At 37.7% G+C, this 12,767-nt stretch overlaps 1 protein-coding gene across 1 annotated transcript; it reads right to left on the bottom strand.

Moving 5' to 3' along the window:
- Window positions 1–3,420: 3,420 nt before the first annotated feature.
- Window positions 3,421–6,958, bottom strand: LOC149289755 (eukaryotic translation initiation factor 1A, X-chromosomal). The gene is made up of 7 exons (XM_089490267.1): window positions 6,943–6,958; window positions 5,433–5,516; window positions 5,248–5,351; window positions 4,942–4,992; window positions 4,111–4,192; window positions 3,931–4,022; window positions 3,421–3,426 (listed from the first exon to the last, which is right to left on the bottom strand). The coding sequence occupies exons 1-7, from the start codon at window positions 6,956–6,958 to the stop codon at window positions 3,421–3,423; spliced, it is 435 nt and encodes a 144-aa protein (XP_089346393.1).
- Between the last annotated feature and the right edge of the window lie 5,809 nt (window positions 6,959–12,767).

Raw genomic sequence — 12,767 nt, 5'->3', positions numbered from 1 at the left:
AAATTAAAATATAAATAATAAAATAATGTGAGCTAAGTGATGTTATTGTGACATCACTGGCATGTTCAAGAGGTCCCTAAGAGGACCTCTAACCATTTGAGTAAATATATATATATATATATAAAATCATAAGAAATTAAAAAACCTTACATCCCATTGCCCTAGCATAACATCTAGCCAGTATAACCCTCCTGCCCCCGTTCACAACCCCCAAACCCGTTAAGCCATAGGCATAAAAATTATACAAAAAATGTACACCTTATAGTATGCTCCCTGGTGGTGGGAAAGCATGGAAAATCTATATATATATATATATATATATATATATATATATATATATATATATATATATATATATATATATATATATATATATATATATATATGAGGTATTTCTAAAATTAGGACACCTGAATTGATAAACTTGGAGGGGATTTTCCATCACTTTACCTAACTGAGGATTCAGAGAAAATGTAAAAAAATTAGTTTTGTTTTTTTCTAATTGTCGCTAGTTTTTACTAAATTTCTCATTCCAAATTTTCAGCTAATTATCCAACTATGGTATCAAAAGAAAGCTCTCTTTCTCTCCTTGAAAAGGCAATATATAGTTTACATGGGTACACTATTCACAGGAAAAGATAATTGCTAAACCGAAATACCGCAAAAATGGCAAAATTGCTCTGGGACTTGAGGTAACAAAAAACCCCTGGGATTGAAGGGGTTAAAATTGTTTATATATTTACATAAACACATACTCTTGCTCATATACAAAATATTGTATATTGTGACTTCTAGGGCTGTGGAACACACCCAGCAAAAATGTTGGGCTGCTAGAAAAGAGGAACATAAGAGGATAGTTGTTTGCAGATAGTATCTTCTGTAGGCATGTCTGTTATGGTAAATGCATTTTTTTTTGTCTGTGGCATTATTGCACTGTTCTGCGCTCAAGGATGCGATGGAAGAGAGTGCCTAAGAATCATGGGTAGGCGAGTGTTAGGGTTAAAAAGCTCCAGGTATGGTTTTTTGTTGGTTTTTTTTTTTTATAGAAAGAAAAAAAAATTCCTGCAGTCTTAATTGCTTAAGTTTTCTTCTATGCTGTAAGTGCCCCATCTGAACAATGAACAATTTATATTCAGCTACATCCGATTTAAAAAAAAATATATAGAATGACTTAGGCTCCAAAAGATGTTCCCTCTTTCAAATTGCTTACTATTCAAAAAAAAAAAAAAAAGTGGTTCAAAGCCAACAAAAGTATTGTAACAAATATTACATTCACATAGTAATGAAACTGAGTTACGGCAGTCTACAAACATATTAATATTAAGGCAAAGTCTTAAGGGGCATATGATATTATATAATAAGGCAGAGGAATGGAAAATAGTGGAGACAGGGATATGAATGCATCCTGAAGGTCTAGAAGAAACGTAAAATGTCAAAAGCTTCCATAATATATATTCACTCGGCAGCTCACATGCATGTATGTGATCCTAACAAGGGGCTTAGGTTTGACTGGACATTAGGAGTGCTAGTAAGGTGCAAGCAATAAATTTTTAGCACAATGTAACCGTTTAGGACATTCTACTTATTACATTAAGCACAAAACCCAACTTTGTTTTAGGTTGTTTTATTAATTTTTTTTGGGGGGGGGGACAAGCACAAATTATGCTCTTTGAGGATGCTTTCCAATCAATTATCAGGGTATCTCCCCATTAATTTTTGTATTTTGGTTTTAGAACACATGCCTTAAAATTTCTCCAATATCAATCTGTACACACAATCTCAATTCACATATTATACAAAATTATGCTGTTAAGGAACTCATACATGAAAGAAAAAGGTTTTCAATAACCTTTATCTTCTAAAGGTTTATTCTTGCCAGTTAAAATTAAAATCTAATCCTTTTGCTAGATGTGTCTTTATATTTATAATTGATACAGCATTTACTTAAATCTTAATGCACGCCTCCTGACCAGATACATAAAATGCCAATTTGCATAAACCTATTTAGGAACACTGAGCAACCCAGGCAGATATATTTCCCCAATACTAGGTGGCATTAATACACCCAACAAGTCAACAGCTATAATTTAAGGATACAACTACTCAGGCACAGATGGCCCAGTTCTGGAGCATTAACACATCAGAGCCCACAGTACAAGGTGTTGGGATATGGCTTTGAGCCTGCCTGCAAAACCCCAATTTTATTGCAAATTACACAGATACTCGCGAGTATAATTCCGAGAGATGCACGGTCCTCCAATCTAAGATATCTGACTCTAAACCCTTCCTACCACGATACAGAGAACCTGAATTAAATGAGGTACAATAAGCATTTTATGCAAATTGGCACAAAAGTACTCAGCAGACTGGTTAATGTGGGTTTAACGGATAATTTAAAGAAGCCCAAATATTTCCCTTCAGTTTTGCCATCCCAACCTATGCGAAGGTATAAGTCATAATTAGCCATTAATTGCATTAGTGAGGCGGTTTTGTTTTAAGTTTATAAATGATACACGCCAAAATGTGTCACATACAGACTCTTGACTTATGGTTGTGTTGACTTTTTAAAAACATTTACCTTTCTTTGGAGTTTGCCTCCAAAAATAGCTTGTACTGTAATCTTGCAGAGTACCTTTTCTCTTGCACAAGAACCCCCTAAAGTGACATGCTAAAGCACTTTCTGTATCTTAAGAATATATACCCCTTGAAACAAAAGAAAATATGTACAGTTAGGCAATTTGACAAAAATAAGATTCAGAATTTTAATTGAACAAAAAAAAAAAAAGGATATAGTTAAAGGAATAGTCATTAGGCTTTATCCAGTATTCTGTCTGTGTGATAACTGTACAGTGTGTATTTGTTGTATTACTACGAAACATTGCTGAAGATTGCAGATGGAAGTCATGGAATAAAGATGCAAATGCCAGTTATTGAAACTTATATAAAAAACAAGTCATGTGGTAAAAACATGGGAAATCACCAACACTGGCCAAAAAAAATGGATGACAAATCTACAACAGAAAGAATCCGCCATTTATTTGGCCATAGTTTTGGTAATCGCACGCTTTTACCATTTTCTGAATAAAGACAAATCCAACTAAATCAATCAATCATGATGATCAGACTTTAAAACAATGGTGTACAGTAAGTGGAAACTGGGATGCAGTAGGAGCAGTAATGCAGAAGGAAGCATGTTAACCACTTTGAAGGCAGAGCCCCACATGGAAGCTCTACAATGCCAAACATTTAAATCCTGAATACCCAGCATTATTGACTTCTACTGAAATATAAATAGGTTAAAACTAAATGTATTTATTTTTAATGGAGCGCAAGTGTATATTCTCTCAGTTGGAGGGCTTCACACGAAATCCAAAACAAAAGTAGAATCATTGCTAATCGGAATGGAATAAACTTCTGTGCTCAGATCTGAGGAAAAGAGAAAAACAAACACATGTGAGGCAGCGTGACAAAAGTTATTATAAAAAGGAAACATGTAATATTAAAGCAAGGTATATGCAAGTGAACACGAGTAACAGGGATGCAGGAATTGAGCCACTCACTACATACAGGTCTGCATTTCAAAACACACTTTCCTATCAATAACCAGCTGTTTTAGCCATGGTGGGTAATTTCAGTTTGTATACTTTTAATCACCCCATGTTAAAAAACAGACATGCAACACATTGGGCGCACCTCATTGGTCAGAAAGATACAGCCCTATAATATATAACTAATTTGAAGTCATTTTAGGCTGCTATCTAATGACAGAATGGTCCATTAACATTTGATGTTTAATAAATATCAATACTGATATACAATTTCTTTATAAACTGTGTGGTATAATTTAATCTGATTTATTCCGAGAACGCAACCCAATACTATTGAGGATAACAGCAAACGGAGAAAAAAACAAAAACAAAACCAACTTACATCATCAATATCTTCATCATCATCTCCAATATCATCAAACTGGATTTCATCATCATCTCCAGGACCAAATGTGTCTGTTTCATTGATCTTAGCTGAAGGGAAAAAAAACAGAAGATAGGTTAAAAGTGGGCTGATTCACCAACTTGAACGCACACCAGACATTACACCAGTTTAACTTACCATGTTCAGGAAGCTCTCCATATGCCTTGAGACTCCTGGCTTCATCTGCATTGTATTTCAGTATAACATCTGCTTTGTTGTCCTAACAAAGGCATTTGAGAAAGGCAGACAAGTTTTTTTCCCCCCCAGAGATCACACTGCTGACCAACACTAAAATAGTTTTATTCTGGTTTAGACTATAAAATTGATAGACAGCTTGAACAGACAACAATTTTCACAACTCTCAAAGGACTGCTTTACAGACAGCAACACTGCTGTTTTGGAGATTGGGAAATGGCACTAGCTGAAGAAGCACTGCAGGCTTTGAGACCACAGCTCAGTATGAATGCCCGTACACCTTCCCTGATTGAACGACCAATCATATAATCGGGTGTCACTGCCTGAACAACTGAAGACAGGGTTTTCTAGACACTGATAAGAACTCTGATCACAACCCCAATGGAGCCCTGTGACCAGTACAAAGCGAGACCAGAGGGATAAATCGATTCTAAATTTTATATAGTACTAAGTAACAGCAATATGGCCCTCTAAGATGTGTGTATTGGGTATTACCATAGTGAGGGGATGCTGCTGAACATGAGTTTTTTTTAAAGTTTAGACTTGGTTTAAAGTTAGTACCCATATTGTGTTATATGTATAAATATGGTTTCCAAAGAAGGCCCTACAAAATTTCTGCGTGGGTACTTTAAACATGAATAAAGGAATCTTAGTCTAACATACATCTGGCTTTTAGGATATAAAAACACTGAGGGGAAAAAAAGGCTAGTAAGCAAACCTACTACTTTATGGTACATCCATAAAGATACACAAAATAACTAGAGAATGACGTACTTGATAGTCTCGGAGGCCCACCAATATAATGTCTGAGGTGTTTATCCAGACCTGGAGAAAAGAAAAATATCACCAGGAGCAGAATTAACATTTTATTCAATTAGAGCACTACTACTGTAAGCTGTGACTCTGCATTAAAAATTAGTTTAACTGCATTACCTATTGAATTATTTTTACAGTATAAAGACTGACATTTGAAATACTAAATTTTCATGACACACGATAAACTCTCTGACAGACACGTTAGCATTATGAATGCTAAAACACAGATATATGGCCTTCATTAAAGCACAAATGGCTAGTTACCTTTTTTCTCAGCTTTCCTCTAATATGACATAACCTCTTGACACCATCAAAACACATGGCTTCCAGTCGGCCATTTCCCAACATTTTGATCACTTGTGCATACTCTGAGGAAGCAAAATAACAGTTTTAGAGTTGTAATAAAAGGTTCTAGTGATGCTTTAGAGACAATATCTACATATTCTTACCTTGGCCATCTTCTTTAAACACCAGTTCTCTCTTTTCTGATTCATTTTCATTCTTACCACGCCTTCTGTTCTTACCTCCCTTACCTGAGAAGAAAATGGTTTGTACACAGTATTAATACACTAGGTTTTATACCCAATAAACAGATTGAGGAACACTAACTTCATGATTTTACTAAGGATTCCGAAGGTCTAATACCAGTTTCCTGCTTCTTCCCACATAATGTTTAATCAATGCCAGGATATTCCTTGACTGCCACCTTCTCCTGAAAAACCTTGCATTATGCAGCTTCACATCACCCTTTTGGTTAAGACAAATGGCAGTTACACAGCATAAAGCACAATAATGTCTGAGTCAATGTGTTAAGCACACTGTTTCATAAATACACCTTTTTATGAATATTAAGTTGACAAGTAGTGGGTATGTACTGTATTTGTGATTGTGAACTTGGAATTGAATGCACAACATCTTATAGAAGGTGCACAATATTGTTTAAAAAGCTAGCCATGAAAACACAAGACAATGGGATGATATACTGAGAATTTCCAGCAAGAGGTAGAAAAAAAGCAATCTAATTACCGTCAGAAACAATGAAACGGTCCATCAACGGAGTATTCTACCAGTTGCTATGGTGTTAGGTTGTAAGTGTATTTTATTATTTGGCACCATCATATGCCGTGGCGCTGATTTTATAACATATGATAAGCTGGTAGTAATGAAGGTGCATGCTTACAAGTGGCCCAGGTGATCAAAAATTCTCAGGGCAGCTCTTGGTAGCGTTTAGGCATCACGAGGTTAGTTTTACCAGACGTCATACAAACAATTAAATTAGAACCTGTATGACATTTATAAACCCAACTTCAATATACCGTATTTTCCGTTTCGGCACTTGAATCTAGAAACTGGGGACTGCATAATCAAATCATAACGTAATTCTGAAGAAAGTGTGGCTTAGTGTTCCAAAATGCAGTTTCACAATATCTTTTCTCCAAACAAATAAAAAAGTCCCACATTACACACACATATACCCCAAGTTCCACTAAAGACTTCAGCTGGTCTGGACCAAATACAGGTATATCCCCTTCCTAGTTAAGTTTAAGCACACAATTGATTGCTGTTACACTCTATGTGAAAAAGGCCTGGGGTGTCTGGATGATATGGAACAAAAGGGGCAAATTAGATATCCGACGTAGGGATTGATAAAATTACAATAAGACCCCCTAATAGCGCCTGGTCCCCACCAACCCACACCTCATATTGTGTAGAATGTGGAGGACGCACCAAGCTGGCTTTTATTCAGAGGCCAAGATGTTTTACATTCGTGGGCCTACAGCTGCATATCAAGGACCTGACAGGGCCGTCAGCCTGAGGCCTACTCGTAGGACTACAGACGAATGCTGCAAAAACGAGGATAACACACGCGGACACCCCACTACACAACCGAGAGACTTTGCCCCCCCATCCCACGCGGCCTTTACCTTTCCGGCTTCGAAAACCCCACCGGCAGCTCACCTTTATTCTTCGGCATAGCGGAAAAAAGATTCTAAGCCAAACTAAACGTCGAAGACACGGCCCAGGACACTGGCGTGAACGGTAAAGCGGTATGAACGGCGTTACAACAGGCGAAGCGTGAGGGCCAAAAGATGACCAGCTCGTTCTCCCGCGTGCGTAGGAAACCGGCGCGTGCAGCCGTAAGCAGGGCGTCCGGACGTAGGAAACCTAATGACGTAATCACCCCTGCGCCAGAGGGAGACGAGCGTTCACTTATTGGGCCGCAACCTATCAAATAAGAGGCACTTATATGCCTGGCGTCATTGCGTTCTTTTTTTTTTCCTCAACCAACTTTATTCATGTATTTTACACGAGACATGCGTCTTCCTTAAAATAATCTGGCTTTGTAGTTTTAAATACGTAATGAACGGGATGGCCAAAAAAAAACTAAAGCTGAAAAATGGCACCTTCGGGCACCTGTATTGTTGCAAAAACATCTACCTAGAAATAGGTAAAAAAAGAAAATCAATTAGGTGTAATAGTGTTTTAATATTAGTATATATTTATATATATATATATATATATATATATATATATATATATATATATATATATCAATACTTATAATAATTATGTTACTAAAAAAACCTGCTGCTTTCCAAGGGGCATCTGAAGGCTAGACTAATTATTAAAATGTTAATTGTTCTGTTTTACATTGTGAATGGTAAACAACTCATTTTGTTTTTAATGACGATATATGATCCTTCATAAAATATGTGTTACCCTAATGGCTTTAATACCTGTGCTCATGGAAACGAGTTGTCAGTAAAGATACGCTTAATCGAGTCACCTGCATTCAAGCAGGGATATCTTCCATAAGATACTGGTAGCAAAAGCATCAATTGGGAGTCTAATGTGTGATCACAGCCAGACTGTTACCCTCAGAATCTACCCCTTCACCCTGAGGCAAAAGCCCTGGGGATTCCCAAGTATGGCCGTGTAAAGCAGAAGATCTGCTGGTTTTAGGTGTGCTTACGGTTCTTTTAAAACATGTATGTAGAATATTAGCGGTTGTTATTTTGAGAGCTGTACAATGTTTAAAGCACAGTGTTCACAACATACAGACACTTATCTAGGGGTTGTAAAGTAGCTGACCAGAGGCCTACTGGTCCTGCGTGGACATTAGAGCTATCTTATCATTTTTCCTGGTACTCAATCTGGAGGCGCAGAGACTACATTAAGGAGGTTCCAGACAACTCAAGTATTACCTCTTCAGACATTTACTTATGAGCAGCAAGTGGTACTATCATGCATGCCAAAGCAATACATGTCAATGCCAGGAGTCATTGGAAGATGTCCTACTCCCCATCAGGTCCTGGTCTTTTAAAGATTCTTTAGGCTTAAATTTCCCATTTTTTGTTTGAATGTGAGCTCTCACATGTATAAAACCGCTTTAGTGATGGTTATTTAAGGTTATTTAAGGTCTCTTTGTATCAGAGGACACTGTGCATTGTCATCTTAAGCCTGGCAATAACCTTAAAGTCAACAAAACGTATAGAATACTACAGGTTTAGGTAACAACAAGCAAGGTTACTGTGAACAGGATTACAATACCGAAGAACATAGCATACCTACGTTCTAGAGGTGAGCATGTATGGTGGTAGGTGATAGGTTGTATTCATAAAGCCAGGAACTACCAGTTCTGCTAACCAATTGTACTTGTTATGAAGGACCAACCCAAGCATGATTCTTCTCTAAGAAGAGGTGAGCTTGTCCTGCATAATGCACAGTTAATGGGGCAGATTTCTTGAAAGTCATGTCACTGACTGAAAGGGAAGATCCGATCATCATATGCACTTTAATTAACATCATTTTTGTGTGATTTCTCCCTAAGTAAGCCTCAGTAAGTTAATGTGTAATAATGGTAATAATCGTTTTTCAACCCTAAAGCAATTCTTCCACGTATTAAAGCAGTAAATATGCATATGGATTCTGGTCTTGAATTTATGTTCAATTTTGTACAATTGATAAGGTCCACAATACACACCGCTGCTCTGAAAACACCTTCCAGGCAGGTAAATCAATCATTTCCACAATTGTTGTGAAAAATTATGAAGCTTTGCACTCCAGCACTGCAGGCGTTAACCACACTGATGTTTTGCCCTTCAGCATCAGTAGTTAATTATGCACATCATCTTTATTCGATTTGGTTAATTCTGGGGGGGGGCTCTTTGAGTCCCACTGGGAGAAAGGCGCTATATAAATACAAACAGAATTAACCGGCAGAGGTCATTGCTTAGCTGTGCTGCAAGTATTAGTTACAATGCATCCGCTACATTGTATCAAGTCTGCCACAGGGAAAGAGGGGAGAGAGAGACAGAGAGAGGGTGGAGAGAGTGTGTGTGTTACATTGCATCTGTCTGTGATGAGCCAGCTACACCTGCTTCTGCTTTTACAAAGGAGACCAGGCCATCAGCCTTCTTATTGCAAGAACAGACTTTCAATACATCCAGTCTACTCAGAGACTTCTTCGACCTTAATAAAAATGGCCTACCGGTTAATTACGAGCCTTTCGGAAACCTCATCTACAGAGTACTGAGACATATATGTGTCATTGAATTTTGTTTTCTGCAGCAGACGCATTTTCTGTAATGATTTACTTATAGTCTCCAACTTAAAGGTTTATCGGGTAAGAAGTTTGTGTGATTTAGCGTGCGCGTATTATAGTTTGCCTCTTTGCATAGTGGTAGTTGTAATTTAGCTGCAGTTCATTAGTTTGACATGAGATGGCGCTATCAGCCTTCTTCAAGCAAATATGTGTATATAAAGTGAATATATGTGTATACACGTAGCTTTTAAAAAGTATTTAGACAAATTTCCAATTATCCCAGAATAAAAAGAAATCATACATAAATATTCAATATTTCATAGAGCCACCTTTGGGTGTGTCTTTTAGGTGCAGGGGTTAGTGGCAGTATTTCAAAAACACATGTGCATACAACACGCACATTCATTCATTCTAACAATCACTAACACCATACACTCACACATACATACTCGCACTCTTCCCTTCTCTACTTTTCCTACGTTCACCCCTGACAATCTTAAATTCTACACTAACATTCACACATACTCCTGTGCACGCTCTAACACCATACACGTAGACACACACTCTCCAGCTTCATACACACTTACTCTCTGCCATTATCACTGCAGCTCTTACAGCTCTCCTTCCCTCTTACCTCTCATAGAGCCCTGTCTTCACTGCAGCTTGAACTGCTGCACTGCTTCTGCCCTACTATTGTGGGGTCACGTAATGAGAATTGCATGACCCCACTGGGCACCTCTGTCAACGACACTTGGATGGCCCCTATTTTGGGGTAAGCATGTACCAGCTTACCACATGATATTGGAGTGATTTTGTATCATTCTTGTAGACAAATTTGCATAAAAGTGTTTCATTTTTAGGATCTTCTATTTTTTGGGGTGGTAACTGGGAAGCATTGTAGGGGATATTTCATATAGCGATAGATACAATGGGATTTTTTTTAAACTATAAAGTTAGATTTTTTAAAATGTTTTATGATTTTTTACACAGTCATCTATTAGAGAGCAGTGCACCTCTGTTATGTCAACGATGACATTACCTGTTTGGGTTCCCCAGCACACAATCCGGGGGCTCCCCTGTCATGTTCCCCTCTACAGCAATCAGGGGAATCCTATGGGGAGCTTTCTGGTCGCTGTGTGCAGCCCTGTGACAGCTCTGTCCTAGGGCTGCAGCACAACTGCACACACACTGAAATAATAATCAGGGTCTTTATATGCCTCGCCGGTCCCAGTGCATCATGGGGTTTCCCTGGCGACGTCAGTGATGGGGAACTTCTGTTAGGGCATTTAAATCCCCAGAAAAGAAAGTAGCAGCGCTCAATTAGAGTGTTGTCACATTCAATCAGCCAGCTCGGGCCACACATTTCTAAGCTTGTATTTTCTTTGTGGGGTATAAATCTGTGTATGAATATGTGTGAAAAAGCGAATGAGTGATGAGTATGTATGCATGTGTGGAAGAATGCAGGATGAACTCTATTCCATATTTTGTTCTCCTGAAAGTGCACGTCCACACTATTATCTGATAACACCGGTTTCGTCTGGAATTAGGTACTAGGTTCTTTTGGATGCAACAACAAGTATCCATTGCCCACCCATTTGCTCTGTTATTTTTTAGATATGTTGCTTATAAGGGCATATAAATATAGCCATAATGGGACGTAATAAACAGAGATCTTATTATACATACACTCCTGTGTGTCTGATTTCTCTTGGGCTGCTTGATAAAGATATTTACATAATTTGGAACCCCAAGGTATAGAAGTACTCGGGAATTCTCTGACACATGTATGTATATATGCATGCAAGTATGAGTGCTTGATAACGCAGGCAAATATGGCACAGGCTGGCTATTTGGGGGTAAAGACTGCAAGTCCTATGTGTCCAATCTGGGTACTGGGCAGGTCCTGTGGAGGCAATCTGGGTTCCAGGGCTGGCCTTTAGGGTGCGTGACCTATGTCATGTATGTCTGCAGACTCTGAAACATATGTGAGGACATTCGCTGTGCCGGACCTCCCTCATATAGTTCAGAACTACTGGTCAGAAAGGTCAAAATGGAAAAAACAAAACAGCTTGTATTACGCATGTATTTGAAAGTTTATTATATAAATGTCTGCATTTTTTCTTCATTGGATTACAAAACCGATTAAGAGAAATGTACAAGCAGTGATTACCATTTAGGACTGATCATGTTGAATACATGTTAGCATAGATTTCTTTCTAGGTATGAGATTACTTTTATATTTAATGTACTATGACATTTATTATCTACTGTATTGTACGGAAGTATTTTTTTTTTGAGCACTTCCAAATGCTGGGTGCAAAGGGCTAATTCAATATCATATTTCAAGTATCAAACGTACTGACATGCCATGCTAAATAATCTATTAGAAAGAATGATTGTACAGAACTGTAGAAAAATATTCTCTATGATTTGCCTTAAAAAAAAAAACAAAAAAACTAAAGAAAACTTAACCGAACACCCCCTCCCACCAGAGAGACCTTCTAAATAATTGCATCCCTTTGTGCATATTGTCCCTTTAGTTTGAATGAGGGTTATACAATAAAGCTAATGAATGAATATCACTTTCACCACTGGAAACTCCCCCATTATCCATCTATTAATCAAGACATAATGTCCTTTTAAAAATGTAAATGCTAATGATTTGAAGGAGAAAAAAAACAACAAATGTATACAGTACAACAAAAATCTGGAATCATACAGTATTTTGAATTTAGTCTGATTTCAGAGTATTAAAAAAAATGCCATCATGCTTAGAGGGAAAGAAGCCCATAACCATCACCATTCTGTATTTTGGTGTCATTTAAATGGCACACAACGGCTGCGTGGGAGACCCAAATCACTCTATGAACTGCCCTGTGTTTATAATTATATGATGACCGCTACCCTGCATATAAATTGGCTTAGTCAATTTCATTTGCATGGTGTGTTCCAAGTACATGCGGTACTGAAGAATTCTAAAACACAAATGTTATAACTAGCTAGGACTATACACTCTAGTTCTTTAGTACTCTGAATACACATGACGAGAGCTATCGGTGGATGTCTAATGAGGAAAGTATTTGTCGAAACTACGGATCGATCCACTTGTGTTTAAGAGGCGATTATTTCAATTTGCTCTTCTGGGGATAGCCACCGGCTAACGCTTCAAACAACTCTCCGTTTCAAAGTGGTTATTCTGATTCATATAAAGAAAGGTGCTTGTGGTTTAACAGCAATA

Source organism: Sceloporus occidentalis, unplaced genomic scaffold (assembly GCF_023333645.1).
Source record: "Sceloporus occidentalis isolate IW3139 unplaced genomic scaffold, rSceOcc1.0.p SCAF_43, whole genome shotgun sequence".
NCBI lineage: Eukaryota > Metazoa > Chordata > Lepidosauria > Squamata > Phrynosomatidae > Sceloporus > Sceloporus occidentalis.
This window is presented reverse-complemented; position numbering and strand designations above follow the sequence as displayed.